The sequence below is a fragment of the Rhinopithecus bieti genome, unplaced genomic scaffold, assembly GCF_001698545.2.
Source record: "Rhinopithecus bieti isolate Rb0 unplaced genomic scaffold, ASM169854v2 scaffold_23276, whole genome shotgun sequence".
In the NCBI taxonomy this organism is placed as follows: Eukaryota; Metazoa; Chordata; class Mammalia; order Primates; family Cercopithecidae; genus Rhinopithecus; species Rhinopithecus bieti.
The window spans coordinates 346489-363726 of record NW_016810868.1 but is presented as its reverse complement, the minus strand read 5'-3'; the positions used below and the strand labels follow the sequence as shown (position 1 = coordinate 363726).

General features: G+C 53.4%; 1 protein-coding gene across 5 annotated transcripts in view; it reads left to right on the top strand.

The window, feature by feature from the left end:
* Window positions 1-17238, top strand: part of EHMT1 (euchromatic histone lysine methyltransferase 1) — a 182478-nt gene that overhangs the window by 146481 nt on the left and 18759 nt on the right. For all 5 annotated transcript variants that reach the window (XM_017893066.1, XM_017893067.1, XM_017893068.1 and 2 more), the window contains 6 exons: window positions 1800-1904; window positions 11703-11857; window positions 13272-13439; window positions 13651-13795; window positions 14679-14756; window positions 16204-16319. In XM_017893066.1, the coding sequence (XP_017748555.1) occupies window positions 1800-1904; window positions 11703-11857; window positions 13272-13439; window positions 13651-13795; window positions 14679-14756; window positions 16204-16319 (767 nt within the window). The remainder of the gene's footprint in view (window positions 1-1799; window positions 1905-11702; window positions 11858-13271; window positions 13440-13650; window positions 13796-14678; window positions 14757-16203; window positions 16320-17238) is intronic.

The following is a 17238-nucleotide window of genomic DNA, read 5'->3' as shown; positions in this document are numbered from 1 at the left end:
TCGGGCCCTCCAGCCTCCTCTTCCACACACACGGCCAGCTCGGACCCTTCACAGCTTCCTCTTCCACACACACGGCCAGCTCGGGCCCTCCACGGTATCCCCTTCCATGCACAGGGCTAGCTCAAGCCCTTGGGCCCTGGAATGTCTTGTCCCCTCCCTGTCCTCTTCTGCCCTGGCCTGCTAGGGGCAGCCACACCAGATGCCCACACACCAGGGCAGCCTCTGCACTGTGTCTGGCTGGAGGCTCCTCCCTTGCTCTCCATCAGCTGTGTCTAGATGTCACCATTTGAGGGAGGTGTCACTGGCCTTCCTCCACGGCACCCATCTTCCTTCCTACTCATTGTCCGTCTCTCCCCCACAGCCAGTGCCACGGGGCAGGGTTTGCCCTGCTTACTGTCCATCTCTATCCCACAGCCGGCGCCATGGGGCAGGGTTTGCCGTGCATGTGCTGATCCACAGTGCCTCACACACAGTGGGCACCTGCCTCACGAGTGAATGACTGGGGAGACCAAAGGAGGGCAGGCTTTGAGGCTGCTCAGCACACACTGGGGGTCCCTCCTGCATGGACTCACAGCTTTGGGATAAGTGCCATCCTCACACTGTCTCTCACTCCTTCCTTCAGGAGCCTTGGTCCAAGTCTTTTTAGCCCAGTGGTTGCCCACCCAGTTGTTGACACCCAGCTTCTGTGCCCTCTTGGCCATGGCAATGTCCCCATGGGCTGGAAGCAGCAGCGCCCATACTCTTGCCTTTGCCCTGAGCATCCAGAGGCCGGAGCCCCTGCCTGTTCACTGCATCTGAAGCATCCCCTGACCTCTTCTCTCTGACATTGTACCCTCATCCGTTGAGCAGGGGGCTGGGCTCTGGGAGGCTGTGCTCTGCTGTCCCTGCTGTGTTCCCAGTGCCTGTGGTGGTGCTGACCGTCGACTGCAGGGGAGATGTAGCTTTAATCCTGGAGGCTGCTGTGTCTATGACAGCAGGATGTACAGGCTGACAACCGCAGGGGAAATGTAGCTTTAATTGTGGAGACTGCTGTGTTTGTGACAGTGGGATGTGCAGGTCCTTTGAGGGGTGCTGGGGAAGAGGCCAAGTCTTCTGCCTTCAGAGTAGGAATTGGCCATATGACCCTCATTTTCAGTAAAGTTGCCTTTTTCTGGCTTAAAGAAAATTGCCCAGGCCCACTGACTAGACTCAGGAGTGACAGGAGCCAGAGAGCAAATCAGCCTGGGTGAGCATTCTGCTCCCTGCCCAGGAGGAAGCAGGGGCGTCAGCCTCCGTCTGCCTGTCCATCTCCTGCCCACAGTTCCCAGCTGCTGCTCTAATGGGGTCCCTGGCTCTCCTGCATGCAGCCACCAGTGGAGGCTGAAGGAGGAGCAGAGCCTGCTACAGCCCAGGCTTCCCGCCAGCCGAGGCTGCTGGTGCGCTCCGGGTCTGGCCTGGGCTTACGAGCTCCCTTGTGTGTGCCATTAGACGCGATGCACGCAGCTGTGTTGGTGCGTCCCCAGTGAGTGGTGCCCAACTGGGAGTGGGCAAGGCTGACAGCACAGCCTTGCTGTGTTGGGCAGGGTGGTTGGGCCTGGCCCAACCTGGTTCTGCCTTTGTCCTGCTCTTGTGGAGCTACCTGGGGCTGTGCTCTGAGGAAGAACTGTGGACTCTCAGGGTTGCGTTCAGGTCCTGAGTGAGATGCCTGCACAAAGGGTGTGGTACCTGGGAGGTGCGGAGACCTGGGCTGTGGGAGTTCTCATCGCTCTGGCGGTTGCTGGTCTCTGAATCGATGACCGCTTTGTTCTCTTCCCTGGCAGGATGACGGAGGCTGGACGCCCATGATCTGGGCCACAGAGTACAAGCACGTGGACCTCGTGAAGCTGCTGCTGTCCAAGGGCTCCGACATCAACATCCGGGACAACGTAAGTTCACCACACCCTCCCCGGGAGCAGTGTGTTGGAGGGGTGGGGACCTCCTCCTCCAGAAGGTTCTTTTCTCAAAAGCAGAACCCTGGCACCTGGTGGCGGCTTTGACCTCTTCCTATGGCAGCATCGGCCCGGCGCTGCGCTGTGGCTGTCCTGTGCTGGAGGCAGCTGGGGGGTGTGAGGTCCCAGCAGAGGCCACCCTCTAGGGATCTGCGGGTTCAGAGGGCGCCTCACTGCCCTGCTGTGCCTCCTGCTGCCTCATGGGACCGTGTCTGGGCCTGAGGCTGCTGACCTCGTGCGGGTGCCACAACACCTCTGGCTCTCCCTCTGTTTTTGTTTTTTGTTTTTTGTTTTGGATGGAGTCTCGCTCCGTCGCCCAGGCTAGAGTGCAGTGGCGCAATCTCGGCTTACTGCAAGCTCTGCCTCCTGGGTTCAAGTGATTCTCATGCCTCCGCCTCCCCAGTAGCTGGGATTACAGGTGTGTGCCACCGTGCCTGGCTGATTTTTGTATTTTTTATTTGTGATTGAGACGGAGTCTCTCTCTGTCACCCAGGCTGGAGTGCAGTGGTGCGATCTCAGCTCACTGCAACCTCTGCCTCCTGGGTTCAAGCAATTCTCCTGCCTCAGCTTCCAGAGTAGTTGGGATTATAGGTGCCCACCACCATGCCTGGCTAATTTTTGTATTTTAAGTAGAGACGGGGTTTTACTGTGTTGGCCAGACTGGTCTCAAACTCCTGACCTCAGGTGATCCGCCCGCCTCAGCCTCCCATAGTGCTGGACTACAGGTGCCCGCCACCGTGCCCGGCCAATTTTTGTAGTTTTAGTAGAGACAGGGTTTAGCCATGTTGGCCAGGCTGGTCCTGACCTCAGGTGATCTGCCCACCTCATCCTCCCACAGGATTACAGGCATGAGCCACTGTGCCCGGCCCCTGGCTCTCTCCTTGAAACAGAGGAAAGAGAAGTGAATTGTTTATCGCACCACGGTTTTCTAGGGTGTGATTTAAAATGCTTCAGTGACAGTTTTGTAAGGCCCTTTTGTTTGCTCAGAAAATAGAGTTTGGAGCTGAGATAAGAGGACTCCCCAGTCCTGGGGTGGCTCCTTCAGCCTGAGAGTGGCAGCAGGTGACTGATTAACTCAAAAGGTTGTTCGTAGAAGGTCTTCAGGGACCCACAGAACCAGTGGGGCTGCCAGGGGGCTGGGCATGGCAATGGGCACAACAGCGAGGGGCGAGGGGAGTCCTCTGGTCACCTCCCAAGACGGGCACAGACATGCTGCAGCCCACAGAGCTGTGTCCACCTTCACAGAGGGGCTCCAGAAGCCATAAATGGGAAGTCTAGCCACAAATAAACACATTAAATTGATCATAAGAAAGAAGATTTGACAGAGAAAGATTTCTAAAAGCACACTATTAAATCTCCAGTGTGCTGAGGCCTGGCATCTGAGGAGGGAGGGTTGACACTGCCTCTCAGAGCCTGAGAACGGCGTGGGCACGGGCACTTGCCATTCATTGTTGGCACTGGGGGTCTGCATTTGGAACCCCTCCCTGCATGTGAGCAGACCCCGCTGTGGTCCACTGGCTGTGGGCACCCTCCGCCTCCCTGCAGGCACACAGGCCTCTCCGGAGTGACTGGTCCTGAGCTGCAGTGCCTCCTCCGTGGGCTGCAGGCTTTCGTGACTGTGTCTGGGGGGTTTCTACCTCATTCCACCGGAGTTCTTTCCCGCTGGGGGTTAGGACAACGGCACCGTGGTGAGAGGAGCCCTGAGCCGGCAGAAGGAAGAGAAGAGGGAAGCAGAGGCAGAGGAGCCCCGAACCGGCGGAAGGCTGTGGCGGGTACTTTGGAGGAAGAGAGGAGGGAAGCAAAGGCAGAGGACAAGGCAGAGGCCACCCCCCGGTGGGGCCGCCTCACCTACCACCCCCGGAGACTGTGTGGCGGGCAAGGCAACCCTAGTGTGGCTGGTTGGCCTGCGTGCCTGGGCAGCTTGCAGCCTGTCCAGGTGTCAGAGCCGTTAGCTCTCTGATGCTGGTGGCTGTTTCCCCGGAATGGAAGCATTGATTAAATTTCAAGTTTGTTATTTATAGAATGAAACACTTCATTAATGTAACTACTTTATTGCTATATAATAGGTAGGCTGTATATACTCAAAGTACACACTCGGGTGAATTTTCACCCAGAAGCCATCGCTGCTGTCGGAAGAGCGAGCCCGGTCCTCCCTCATGCCCTGATGATCTATCTTAAGGTGATTCCTCCGCACTTCACAGCCGTGCCCAGCCCACCCCTGCCACCCATTGCTGGGCTTTCTGCTGTCTGCGTGTCTCGGTTTTATAGAAAAGGGCTCTCACCATGGGCGTCTTTCCCTTGCATCTTTAAGCCGAGATCCCCATTTTCGTTGCCTGAAGTACCCGTTGTGTGAATGTGTCTGTTTACCCTTCACCTGTCAGTGGACATTTAGGTTGTTTCTGATTTTTGGTTGTTACTAAGAGAGATGTTGTGAATACTCATGCCTTAATTTCTCTTGATTAAATCCCTGGGAGTAGAATGGTTAGATCATATGATAGGTGTGTATGTTTAACATTTGCAGAGACTGCCAGTAGCCGGGCATGGTGACACACACCTGTGGTCCAGCTACTCAGGAGGCTAAGAGGGGAGGATCGCTTGAGCCCAGGAGGTCAAGGCTGCAGTGAGCTGAGATCGCACCACTGCCTAGCCGGTCTCCAAAAAAAAAAAAAAGCCTGCCAAACTGCTTTCCAAGTGATTGTACCATCTCTAGTGTATGACAGTACATTCATCCATTCTCACACTGCTATCAGGGTTCTACCTAAGACTGTGGAATTTATAAACAAAAGAGGTTTAATTGACTCACAGTTCAGCATGGCTGGCGCGGGGGTGTCTCGGGAAACTTAACAATCATGGCAGAAGGCAAAGGAGAAGTAAAGCACGTCTTACATGGTGGCAAGAGAGAGATTGAGGAGGGTTGTACATGGTGGCAAGAGAGAGATTGAGGAGGGTTGTACCACACTTTAAAACCAGCTGTTGTGAGAACTCACATGAGAACAGCATGGGGCCCCCCCCATAATCCAGTCAGGTCCCTCCCTTGACACGTGGGGATTACAATTCAAGACGAGATTTGGGTGGGGACACAAGGCCAACCCTTATCAGAGAGTCCTGGTTCCTCCGCATCCTTCCCAATACGTAGCATGGTCAGTCTTTAAATTTTATCCATTTTGGTAGGTGTGTAGTGATACGTTGTTGTGGTTTTAGTTTTCAGTCATTTCATTTTCGTTTCTCTAATGACAGTTGACGTTAAGCATCTTTTTATGGGCTTATTTACGATCCATATATCTTCTTTAATGAAGGGTCTGTTCAAATCTTTTTCTTGCTTATTAGGTATTTTTTTAAATTCTGGAGGTTTAAGAGTTTATGTTCTGGATATAAGTCCTTTATCAGATATATGGTTTACAGATCTGTCTTTGGAAGTGTAGAATTTTAAAAGTTTTTATAAAGTTTGGTTTATCAGCATTTTCTTTTTTTTTTTAACTGGATCCTGTTTTGGCATTCTGTTTAAGAAATAATTGCCTAATCTGAGAACACAAAGATATTCTCCCACATTTCCTTATATGAGTCTTATGGTTTGGGCATTTACATTTAGGTCTATGTTTTATTATAGTTGACTTTTGTATATGGTGTGAGGTATAGATTGAACTTTTTTTTTGCTTGTGGATGCCTAGTTCAGTGCCATTTGTTGAGAAAACCATTCTTTCTACATAGAATTGACTCTGTACCATTGCCAAAAGCCAGTCATCTGCACATGTGAGTCAGTCATCCATGTGTCAGTCCACGTGTGTCAGTCGTTTGCGTGAGTCAGTCATCTGCATGTGTGAGTCCACATGTGTCAGTCGTCCATGTGTGAGTCAGTCATCTATGTCTGTCAGTTGTCCACATGTGTCAGTCCACATGTCTGTCTGTCATCCACATGTGAGAGTCAGTCTGCATGTGTGAGTTGTTCATGTGTGTGTGTGTGAACATGTGTTGAGTCATCCAAACGTGTCAGTCATCCATGTGTCATTCATCTGCATGTCTGTCAGTCATCCACATGTGTCTGCATGTGTGTCATTTGTCTACATGTGAGGGTCAGTCATCTGCATGTACGAGTCAGTCATCTGCATGTGTGTGAGTCTGTCATCCACATGTGTGAGTTGGGCATCCATGTCAGTCGTCTGCATGTGTATCAGTCATCTGTATGTGTGAGCGAGTCATCCACCTGTCAGAGTCAGTGGTCCACATGTGTGTAAAGTCAGTCATCCACATGTGTGTGTCAGCTCCAGGACCCCCTCTTTTGATGCATTGATCTGCATATTTGCCTTTAGGCAAGTACTGTCCTTGCTTGACTGATGTAGTTTTACAGTAGGTCTTGCAAAATCATTTTTCTTCTCCCAAACTTGATAATGCTATTCTTCTACATTTTACATACATACATACATATATATATATATATATATATGTAATATATATGTTCTGAACACCATAATAGCCATATGGTTATTCTGTTTAAACAGTCAGTGATCTTTTTTTTTTTTTTAATGGAGTCTCACTCTGTTGCCCAGTCTGGAGTGCAGTGGCACGATCTCGGCTCACCATAACCTCTGTGTCCCAGGTTCGAGCAATTCTCATGCCTCGGCCTCCTGAGTAGCTGGGATTACAGGCGCGAGCCACCACGCCTGGCTAATTTTTGTATTTTTAGTAGAGATGGGGTTTCACCATGTTGGTCTGGCTCGTCTCGAACTCCTGACCTCGTGATCCACTCATCTTGGCTTCCCATAGTGCTGGGATTGCAGATGTGAGGCACCGCGCCCAGCCGAGTGGTCTCTCCCCCCAAGCTTCTCCACCTTGGTGGGCTTGTGCTCCTGATGTTGCTTCCCTTCCACCAGCCTCACTCCCTTTACCTTTCCTGTGGCGTTGGTCTGCTTGTGGTGAGTTCTTGCAGCTTTTTTTTTTTTTTTTTGAGACGGAGTTTCACTTTTTTGCCCAGGCTGGAGTGCAGTGGTGCGATCTTGGCTCACTACAACCACCTTCTTCCAGTTTCAAGTGATTTTCCTCCCTCAGCCTCCTGAGTAGCTGGGATTACAGGCACTGGCCACAACGCCTGGGAAATTTTTGTGTTTTTAGTAGAGATGGGTTTCACCACGTTGGCCAGGTTGGTCTGAAACTCCTGACCTCGTGATCTGCCCGCCTCGGACTCCCAAAGTGCTGGGATTACAGGTGTAAGCCACCGCGCCCGGCCCTCTTGCTGCTCTTTAATGCCTGGAAAGTCCTTATTTTGCTTTCGCTTTTGAAAGATATTCTTAGAATTCTGGATGCATAGTTATTTCTTCCAATGCTTTAAATGGCGGTTTCCCTGGGTCCTCACCTGCAGTGTTCGCCGTGAGAAATCCACTGCCAGCGCATGGTTATTTCTCTATGTATAACGTGTCTTTTCTATATGGCTGCTTTTAGAATTTTTTTTCTGTATCTCTTGGTTTTAGCAACTGGATTTTCCTCTAAGCCTTAGTCTGTCTATAAAGCAGTTTGATTACTGATGTGCCTTGGCGTTATTTTGTGTGTGTGCACTTAGGGTTCATTGAGCTGCTTGGATTTGTGGATTTAGGGTTTTTGACAAATTTGGAAATTTTTCAGTCATTATTTCTTCAAATAATGTTTTCTGCCCACCATGCTTTCCAGTATTCCAGCTGTGTATGTAGGAGTTCTCAGAGTGGTTCCACAGCTCACTGGTACTCTTTTCAATTTTCAAAAATTATGTTTTTTCACGCTGTGTTTCAGTTGAGCGGGTTTTTGTTGGTTTGTCTTCCAGTTCACTCATCTTTTCTTCTGCACGTGATGCTGTTGAGCTCATCCAGTCTGTGTGCTTACATTCCAGGCATTGTCGTTTTCAGCTCTAAATGTTCTGTTGGAGTCTTTCAAACGTTTCCTAACATGTTTCTACTTAATTTTCGAACCTATAGAATACAGTTATACCAATGGCTTTATTTACTTATTTATTTATTTAAGACAGAGTCTCTTTTTCCCAGGCTGGAGTACAGTGGTGCAATCTCGGCTCACTGTAACCTCTGCCTCCCGTGTTCAAGCGATTCTCCTGCCTCAGCCTCCCGAGTAGCTGGGATTACAGGCACACACCACCACACCTGGCTAAGTTTTGTAGTTTTAGTAGAGATAGGGTTTCACCATGTTGCCCAGTCTGGTCTTGAACTCCTGACCTCAGGTGATCTACCTGCCTCTGCGTCCCAAAATGCTGGGATTACAGGTGTGAGCCACCGCATCTGGCCCACCAATGGCTTTAATGACCTTGTTTGCTAATCCAGCATCTGAGCAAAAGCCGGGCCTTTTGATTGACTGGGTTTTTCTCCCCGCTGCGGGTCATGTTTCCTGCTCCTTTGCACGTGTGGTAACCTGGAGCCAGTGCCAGGATGTGGGTGGGTTTTACACAACTTGTGTGGTGCTAGGGACTCTTCTTCCTGTGAATGCTCTTGAATTTTGTTCTGGAACTCAGCTAAGTCACTTGAAACCCGTCAGATCATGTTGGGTTTTGCTTTTCAGGTTAGGTGGGTCTGGAACCACTGAGGCAGGTCCCTCCACTGTCCTCCAGCCCACAGCCTGTGAACGGACAGTGTGGCCTGCCTGGCTGTGGGGAAAGGCCCTGGCTTTGAGTGCACGTTCTCCACAGGCTTGTGGCTGCTGGGGTCCTGCCGGAGGACCCAGGTGGAAGTGCACAGATCTCTGGACCCTCTCTTGGAGCTCTGTTTTCTGTCTGAGCATCCGGAGGCCCTGCCTGGCTCCCTCTCTCGCCGTGGTTGGAGCTCTGGTGGCAGTGAGCTGGGCAGCCACGGGCTCCTTCATAGGCTCCACCTCTCAGGGCACGGTCCTTCCCTGCCTGGTGTCTGGTGTCTTGACAGCCATGGTCACGGGTTTTGACTGTTTAGTTTTACTCTTCTGGTTCTTTTAGGTGGGAAGGTGAATCTGTTCTGGTCTGTATCACCCCATTGTTTCAGGAGTGCGGTTGCTCACCAGGTGTAGGCCAGGCTTGTGGTAACTCAGCAGATTTCAGAAAGGCTGGGCGTTTGAACAGTCCTAGGGTGGAAGGATCTTAGGTGAACTGGAAGCTCTCAAAAACGTAATTCTGGGGCGGGGTGTGGTGGCGGATCACCTGAGGTCAGGAGTTTGACAGCAGCCTGGGCAACATGGTGAAACCCCGACTCTACTAAAAATACAAAATAATTAGCTGGGCCTGGTAGCACGCACCTGTTATCCCAGCTACTGGGGAGGCTGGGGCACGAGAATGGCTTGAACCCCAGAGGCAGAGGTTGCTGTGAACTGAGATCGTGCTAGCTGCACTCCAGCCTGGGAGATGGAGTGAGACTCTGCCCCTAAAACAAATAAAACATGTAATTCTGGTTATAAAATCATAAATCATTCTGATAAAGGAAAAAGAAAAGAGGCCCCTAAGCAAGCAGCGTTTTGTTCAAGGAGCCCTCAATGTGTGGAGGAGGGAAACCAGAAACAAAAAGTGGAGGGACAGAAGAGCCCCAGAGCAGCCGAGGCTCTTCCGGAAATCCACTGAGGCGGACACTCAGAGCTTGCTTTTAGTTTTCTCTTTTAGAAGTCAAGGAAACAGTGAAGCCCATACCTGGGGCTAGCCAGCCGTTTATGGATGAAGATACTGGAGACAAGGCCACTAGGTTTCCGTTCTGCTTTTATCTTCATGCTCACTGAGCTGGAAAGCGTTGATGGTGCCGCACGGTGTGGAGTTGGGAGGGGGACTGCAGGAGAGCACCGGGGTGTCTCAGAAGAGCCCGTGTCCGGGGACTGCAGGAGAGCACCGGGGTGTCTCAGAAGAGCCCGTGTCCTTCTCTCTTGGGGATGAGACTCTGCGGACCTGCAGAGCCAGTCCCTGGGATGTGGTGGTGGCCCTCGGTGGGAGGCGGGGCAGAGCTCAAATGGAAGCAGAGCCTGCGGGGAGGAGACCGCACCCCTGCAGGGCTCTGCCTTGGCCCGGAGCCTCCTCAGCCCCCGCAGCAAAGCGGACAGTCAGGGGGGGCTTGGTTGATGGCTCTGGGAAGATCGCTGGCATTCCCAAGGGGAAGGAGGCTGCAGCCGGCCCTCCCAGACACCGGCAGAACAGAACCCGCTTCAGGAGCGTGAGACGCTCACGTGCTTTAATCCAACAATCCTGCCTCTGAAGAAGCATCCTTGAGAAATGATGTAGAAAATAAAAGCACTAGAATATTTGCTGGCATTGTATTCCAGAAGTATACCAACAGAAACAAACCAAGTGTTCAGTACAGGAAAGGTCCGGAAGCTGAGTGACTGTCGGTGACGGTTCCGATGCCGCCCCACGTGGACCGTCGCGGTGGGTCTGGAGGCGGTTCCGATGCCGCCCCGCGTGGACCGTTGCTATGGGTCCGGAGGCGGTCCCGATGCTGCCCCGCGTGGACCGTCGCGATGGGTCCGGAGGCGGTTCCGAAGCCGCCCCGCGTGGACCCTCGCGATGGGTCCGGAGGCGGTTCCGATGCCGCCCCGCGTGGACCCTCGTGATGGGTCCGGAGGCGGTTCTGATGCCGCCCCGCGTGGAAGGCGCTCCTCGCGTGGTGCCAACTGGAGGAGGCCTCAGCACCTGGGAGCCTCTGGTGATGACGGAGGGTCAGGGACAGACGGGCATCAGGCGTAGGAAACGGGCTGGGCGTGTTCCTCATTCCACCTATCACTGTTTTATCTCTGGGGCGATAGAGTTAGGGATACTTCGTTGTTCTGATTTATATTTGTGGCTGCCTGGCAGAGTTGAACATTTTCTTATGTTTATGGTTCATCTTTTTCTTACCTACCTTCTTTATTTTCTTCTCCTTTGCACATATTTTTTCAGAATTACAGTGTTCTAATTTACTGTGTGATTATAAATCATCTATATTTTACACATGGCACAAGTATTTCTCCAAATTTTATTTGTTTTATTTAAAAGAGGCCTTTTTAAAAGTAAAACTTCTTGTTTTTTTTTGAGACAGAGTTTTGCTCTTGTTGCCCAGGCTGGAGTGCAGTGGCACGATCTCGGCTCACTGCAACCTCTGCTTCCTGGGTTCAAGCGATTCTCCTGCCTCAGCCTTGTGAGTAGCTGGGATTACAGGCGCCCACCACCACACCTGGCTTATTTTTTGTATTTTTAATAGAGACAGGGTTTCACCATGTTGGCCAGGCTGGTCTCGAACTCCTGACCTCAGGTGATCTACCTGCCTCTGCCTCCCAAAATGCTGGGATTACAGGCGTGAGCCACCACACCCGGCCCAAAATTTTAATCTAATCAAATTTGCATGTCTTTTTTCAAATCTTTCAAAAGCATTATCCTATCCTATGACTATACCCCTGTTTGAAAATGAATATAATTTTTAAAAATACATGAAAGAAAAGTGCCTGCAAGTATTAATATGTTGAGATTAGGTTGATATAATTCTGGATGACCTTTTCCCTATTTTTATAATATTCTTTACTGTGATTATGCTACTTTTATAATTATGTTATTTTTACAATGAAAAAAAAAACAAAACACGAAAGGATGTGCCTTCCAGAGTTGAGATGGGCACTAGGTTCCCATCTGGTGACCTGTGATGCCCTTTCCACCTGGCCGTTGCTGAGGATGGCCACGTGCGCTCCAGAGCCTCTCCCCAGGCACGCGGGCTGCAGCTGCTGTGGCCAGGCCCCAGCACTGTGAGCCAGCAGGAAGCCTGCACTGAGCTCTGCCTTGTGTCTGTTCAGGAGGAGAACATTTGCCTGCACTGGGCGGCGTTCTCTGGCTGCGTGGACATAGCCGAGATCCTGCTGGCTGCCAAGTGCGACCTCCACGCCGTGAACATCCACGGAGACTCGCCGCTGCATATCGCTGCCCGGGAGAACCGCTACGACTGTGTCGTGTGAGTGTGGTGCTTCCCCCGGCTCGGGCTGGCGCTGACCTGACCTGGGCGCCTGGAGAGACCGCTCGATGGTCGTGTGTTCACACTTGGGGCTCGCGTGGACACAGGCCCTCTGTTCCCTCCTGTGGAAGTCCGTCCTTGGTGTTCTACGTACAGAGAAGTGACTTTCCCAGTCCACGTTTGAGATCAGCTGTGGTTTATTTCTGGGTTAGGAGGATTGTCATGCAAAATTCCCAAGTTGTTAGGTCAGACCTTGAGTTGAGTCTCAGACCTGATGCTCCTGACATGGCTGAGGGGCAGCGTGGGAACAGCCCTGCTCCCAGCAGGGACCTGCCAGCTCAGAGGCCCCGAGAGGCTCAGAGTGCCTTCTGGGAGCAGTGCCACCCACAGCCAGAGCTGGAGATGCTGGAGGCTGTGGCGCTCACCGCTCAGGGCCCTTTTAATACTTGAGACCTTCAGCTGGGTGGCGGTGGCTCACACCTGTAATCCCAGCACTTTGGGAGGCTGAGGCAGGAGGATCACCTGAGGTCAGGAGTTTGAGACTAGCCTGGCCAACATGGTGAAACCCCATCTCTACTAAAAATACAAAAATTAGCCGGCCATGGTGGCGCGTGCCTGTAACCCCAGCTACTCCCGAGGCTGAGGCAGGAGAATCGCTTGGACCCGGGAGGCAAAGATTGCAGTGAGTGGAGATTGCGACACTACACTCCAGCCTGGGTGACAGAGCGAGATTCTGTCTCAAGAAAAAAAAAAAAAAACCCAAAAACAAAAAAACTTGAGACCTTGATCCCTTAAGTCATACACACTCAGGTTGTTGGTGGCCTGGGATGGAGTATTTGTTTGGCTGCTGGGGAAGGACAGGGAGCTGTGGGTGCTCCACGCACCAGCCTCCGGTGACTCCCCAGCCCCTCTACATGGAGCTGTGCCCTCCCACATTTGGATCTCACGGTGGCTCACCCAGGTTGGTCATCTGGTTGTGCGAAGCCCAGCTCCATGTACGGTGACTGCGGTCTGGATGCAGTGGGCAGGAGTGGAACTGAGGACTACTCACGCTGTGCATGGCCCAAGCGTGGCGCCTCTCTCTCCTTGCTTCCCTTCTTATCCTTGAGGGTAAATTTAAATGAAAAATCCAAGAAAAATCAAATGCCGCCCTGGTTTTTTACACACTCTTCCTGCTGAGAAGATAGCCTGCTGACTTTGACAGTGAATATGGGAGAGGAGTAACAGAGTCCCTGTTCCTGGGTGAGCTAAAGCCCGTCTTTGCAGAGTCATTGGTGAGCAGACTTCAAGTTATCTCACAGCGCATAGTGTGTTCCCTTTATTGTTAGTGATGATGGTCATTTTATAAATCTCATCTGTGTCATCTTTTCAAGTCAGCTTTAAATGTTTTGTGGCCTTACATTTTCCCTTTTAGCCTCTTTCTTTCTCGGGATTCAGATGTCACCTTAAAGAACAAAGAAGGGGAGACGCCCCTGCAGTGTGCGAGCCTCAACTCTCAGGTGTGGAGCGCTCTGCAGATGAGCAAGGCTCTGCAGGACTCGGCCCCCGACAGGCCCAGCCCCGTGGAGAGGATAGTGAGCAGGTGAGCCCGGCCCTGGGACGGCTCTGCAGCAAATTGGTGGCCAGCAGGGCTTTGGGAGCTTGCGGTGAAAGCTGCTCCTGAAGCTGAAACATCCCCAGGCTGGAGTCCAAACTCTCAGGGCCAGGTGTTTGCCAGCCGCCCACTGTACGCCATGCCACCCCCTGGGCAGAGTACGTTAGCCTCCAGGTGACACCTGCCCTTTCTGTGGCAGGGACATCGCTCGAGGCTACGAGCGTATCCCCATCCCCTGCGTCAACGCCGTGGATGGCGAGCCGTGCCCCAGCAACTACAAGTATGTCTCTCAGAACTGTGTGACGTCCCCCATGAACATCGACAGAAACATCACTCACCTGCAGGTGAGTGATGCGGATGAAGGGCGGGCTCAGGCCAGGACTTGGGGCGGGCAGAAGCTTCTGGAGCCTCGGGTCCTGGGTTCTTCTCACCACTCAGAGCAGGAGGGCTCGTGGGGGGCTTCCCAGGAAGACCTCGTTCTTTTTGCAGCTGCCTCCCGTGAAAGATCTAGAAGGCAGATAAAGGTTCTGTCAGGCCCAGCCCTGGGCCTCTCATTGCTCTTCCAAGGCTTCTTGCCGACCCCAAAGTAAGAGCAAGCATCTTTGTGCCTTTTTGCAACCTCATACTCAGGGGCCCCCGTGCGGCCTCGTGCTGGTGCCACAGGCGAGAGGAGCCCCTGCGAGGCCTGCAGGATGACCTGGTCCCTGCATCTCCCAGCTCCCGGAGAGATGGGTCCAGCACATGCCAGCTTTCCCAGCCTCTGAGTGCAGAGAGCCTGGTGCCTTCACCGCCTGCGCCTTCTTGAGCACTTTCTTTGTGGCTCTGCTTGTAGGCAGCTCCCTCCTCTTCCCAGGCCGGGCACCGCCCAGGGCCCCCCACTCAGGGTGTGCCAGGCTCTGCATTCTTGCGTTTCCCGTCGAGCATCTGGCCACAAATGCAGCCGCTGCTCAGCCCTTCACCCACCCCACGTCACCCGCTGCCACGTCACTGCCCTGCCTGCCCCGTCCCTCTGTCATGGTCCTCAGCCAGAGAGCCCCCTCCAGCGGGCACTCGGCATGTTTCTGCCCGCACACCCTTCTCCCTAAGAGGCCACACATTCGTGGTGTCTTTGAGAAGCATTTACCAGAATCAGGGTAACTGAGAATTGTAAAATGTAGTTGTGACTGGGAGGGGAAACAGAAGGCCTGTGCCTGCCCGTCTGACGGCCCCTGGCACCTCTCTTCTCAGTACTGTGTGTGCATCGACGACTGTTCCTCCAGCAACTGCATGTGCGGCCAGCTCAGCATGCGCTGCTGGTACGACAAGGTGAGGGCGGCCTTGTGTGCGTGGGCTCAGGTGGTAAGTGCCGCTGGTCTGGGTCTGCAAAAACAGTGCAGGCGTCCGTGACCCCAGCACTGTTGTGGCAGCGTTGGGAAGGAGTTGGAGGTGAGCTGGGTGTGACAGGCAGGGATGGCAAAGTGGGCGCCGGCACCCAAGTCGGGGTTGTGAGCCCAGGACATGGCTGCAGAGTCCCTGGGGCTGGGGTCTGTATCCTTTGTGGCCACCTGGATGGTGGTGGAGGCGGGCAGCCAGGCAGCCTGGCTTGGCCCCAGGAGGAGGTGCTGCTTGTGTTGTGTGTATCTGGTGAGCTCTGCCTTGTGCTTGCTGAGTGTGAGGGGTGTGAAGAGGGAGGGTGCTGCTGGGCTGGGTACAGGGAGCATTGGTGTGGGCGTGGGGCTTGAGGAGACACAGGATTGGAAGTTTCTAGTGGGTGCTGGTCCTCAGAGGGGCCCGAGATGGTGGCCGCTGAGGAGGAGGTGGGAGTGGGGAGTGGCCCTGGCTAGCTGGGGTGCAATTCAGGGGAGAGATGTCTAAGCAGAGGCGGAGGGTTCCTGGTCTCCCGAGTTCAGAGGTCACGGTGGGGACGGAAGCCAGCATGGCCTGGGTGAAGAGACGCGAGCAGGGAGAGGCAGCAGGCGTCCCCTCCGGAAGCGGACTTTGGAGGAGGGTGGCCGTGGAGGGTGGCCGGAGTGTTTACCCATCTGAATGAGAGGCCCCAGTGGGAAAAGGATTCATGCCAGTGAGGGCCATGGAGGTGGCGCTCAGAAAGCCGCCAGGCTCATGTCCGAGTGGTGTCTTTCGGGGTGAACAGTCCTGCTGACGGGGCACAGGAAGGAATGTTCAGGGGAGCACCCTAATTGTTCAGGGCATCCCCTGAAGCCATCAAGCCAGAGTGTGCCTGGGCAGCCCTAGGCCCCACACCTCAGCTCACACAGCCCTAGGGGAGCATCTGCACCCAGTGCTGCTGCACCTGGCCTGGCTTCGGGGGGTAGGAAGGGGAGCAGAGGGCTGGGTCCCTCCACAGTTGAGGATTTGCAAGGCAAGGAAGCCAGGCGTGCAGGAGGGTGCAGGAGGCCCCGACCAGCCGAAGGAGGCAGAGCAACCCACGAGCCGGCAGCCTCGGTGACGTGGAAAAGTCCAGGCTGGGGGCTGGGAAGGCCCCGGGGGGACAGAAACTGGCCCAGGCTGGGTCCGGGGGAGCGCTCCAGGAGGTCTCCACAACCTGTGTGGGCATCTGGGTGGAGGCTTCCCATCCAAACCGTACACATGGAGTTTTTCCCTAGGTGGGTGTTCAAGTTTGGCCAGAAACCATTCGTTGTTTTTATGCCAGTTTGAGCCACACTGGGTGGGCACTTAGTAGAAATGGGTTGATGTCAGCTCAATTAAAGAGTGAGTGACCTCTGCTGGGCCCTTGCTGCTCGTCTGTCCACAGGACGGCCGGCTCCTGCCAGAGTTCAACATGGCTGAGCCTCCCTTGATCTTCGAATGCAACCACGCGTGCTCCTGCTGGAGGAACTGCCGAAATCGTGTCGTGCAGAATGGTCTCAGGTGAGAGGCAGCTTCCTGCCAGAGCCCCATATTCTGCTCATGCGTGCATTAGCATGGAGGTCATCCCGACAGACAAGAACTTAACGTGTTTGGAGGCACCCGCATTGTGTTTGCAGATAGAGCCGACAGGTTACCTCTGAGCCTTTATCCTCTGGAAATGTCACTGGTGCCGTAAATCACGAGTCATGCTTCCACCAGCTCAGACGTAGGCCTGAGAGAAGGAGCAGATGGTTGGGTCAGTTGAGCTAAAAGCAGAGGAACGGACTTGGCCTAAGAATTACCTTTGTTACCAAGTTCACGCGAACATTCTTCAGCAGCTTAGGGCTGTCGTAGTTCTATTTTAACACTCCAGTCATTTTCTAAATGTTCTTCCTTCTCTGGGCTTCTCTCACAGTGAGGTGATGTCCTAACACTTCTCAGGCTGCGTGAACTCCTTGTTCCTGGGTTGCTCAGGGCGCTTGTGGAGTAAGGCTTGCCCAGCGCCCTTCACCAGCTGGGCTTGGTCCCCTGACCACCCAGCAGCAGCCTCTCCTTTCCCCGGGTTCTGGTCTTGAGCATTTCCTCCACAAATGTGCCTGAGATTGGAAAACTCAAAGCCCCTCGGAGTCATAAGGGAAAGTTATGAACTCTTAAATTTAGCTGAACACTAATTTTTGTAGTATCGACTCTTTTGTGACCTCGGTAAACTTGGTCCATGCTGGAGGGCAGTCTCTGTCCTTGGTATGGTAGAAAGGCCTGGGGGTGAGAACCCACACCAGACAGGCAGACGCGAAGCAGACACACGGGAAACATGCCAGACAGGCAGACGCGAGGCACGTGGTTCTGAGGGCTCCACGGAGGCCCACTTGCCAGGCCTGCCCAGCCGCCCTCCCCCAGATCTACCTGGCCACCCTCCCCAGGCCCACCCAACCACCTTCCC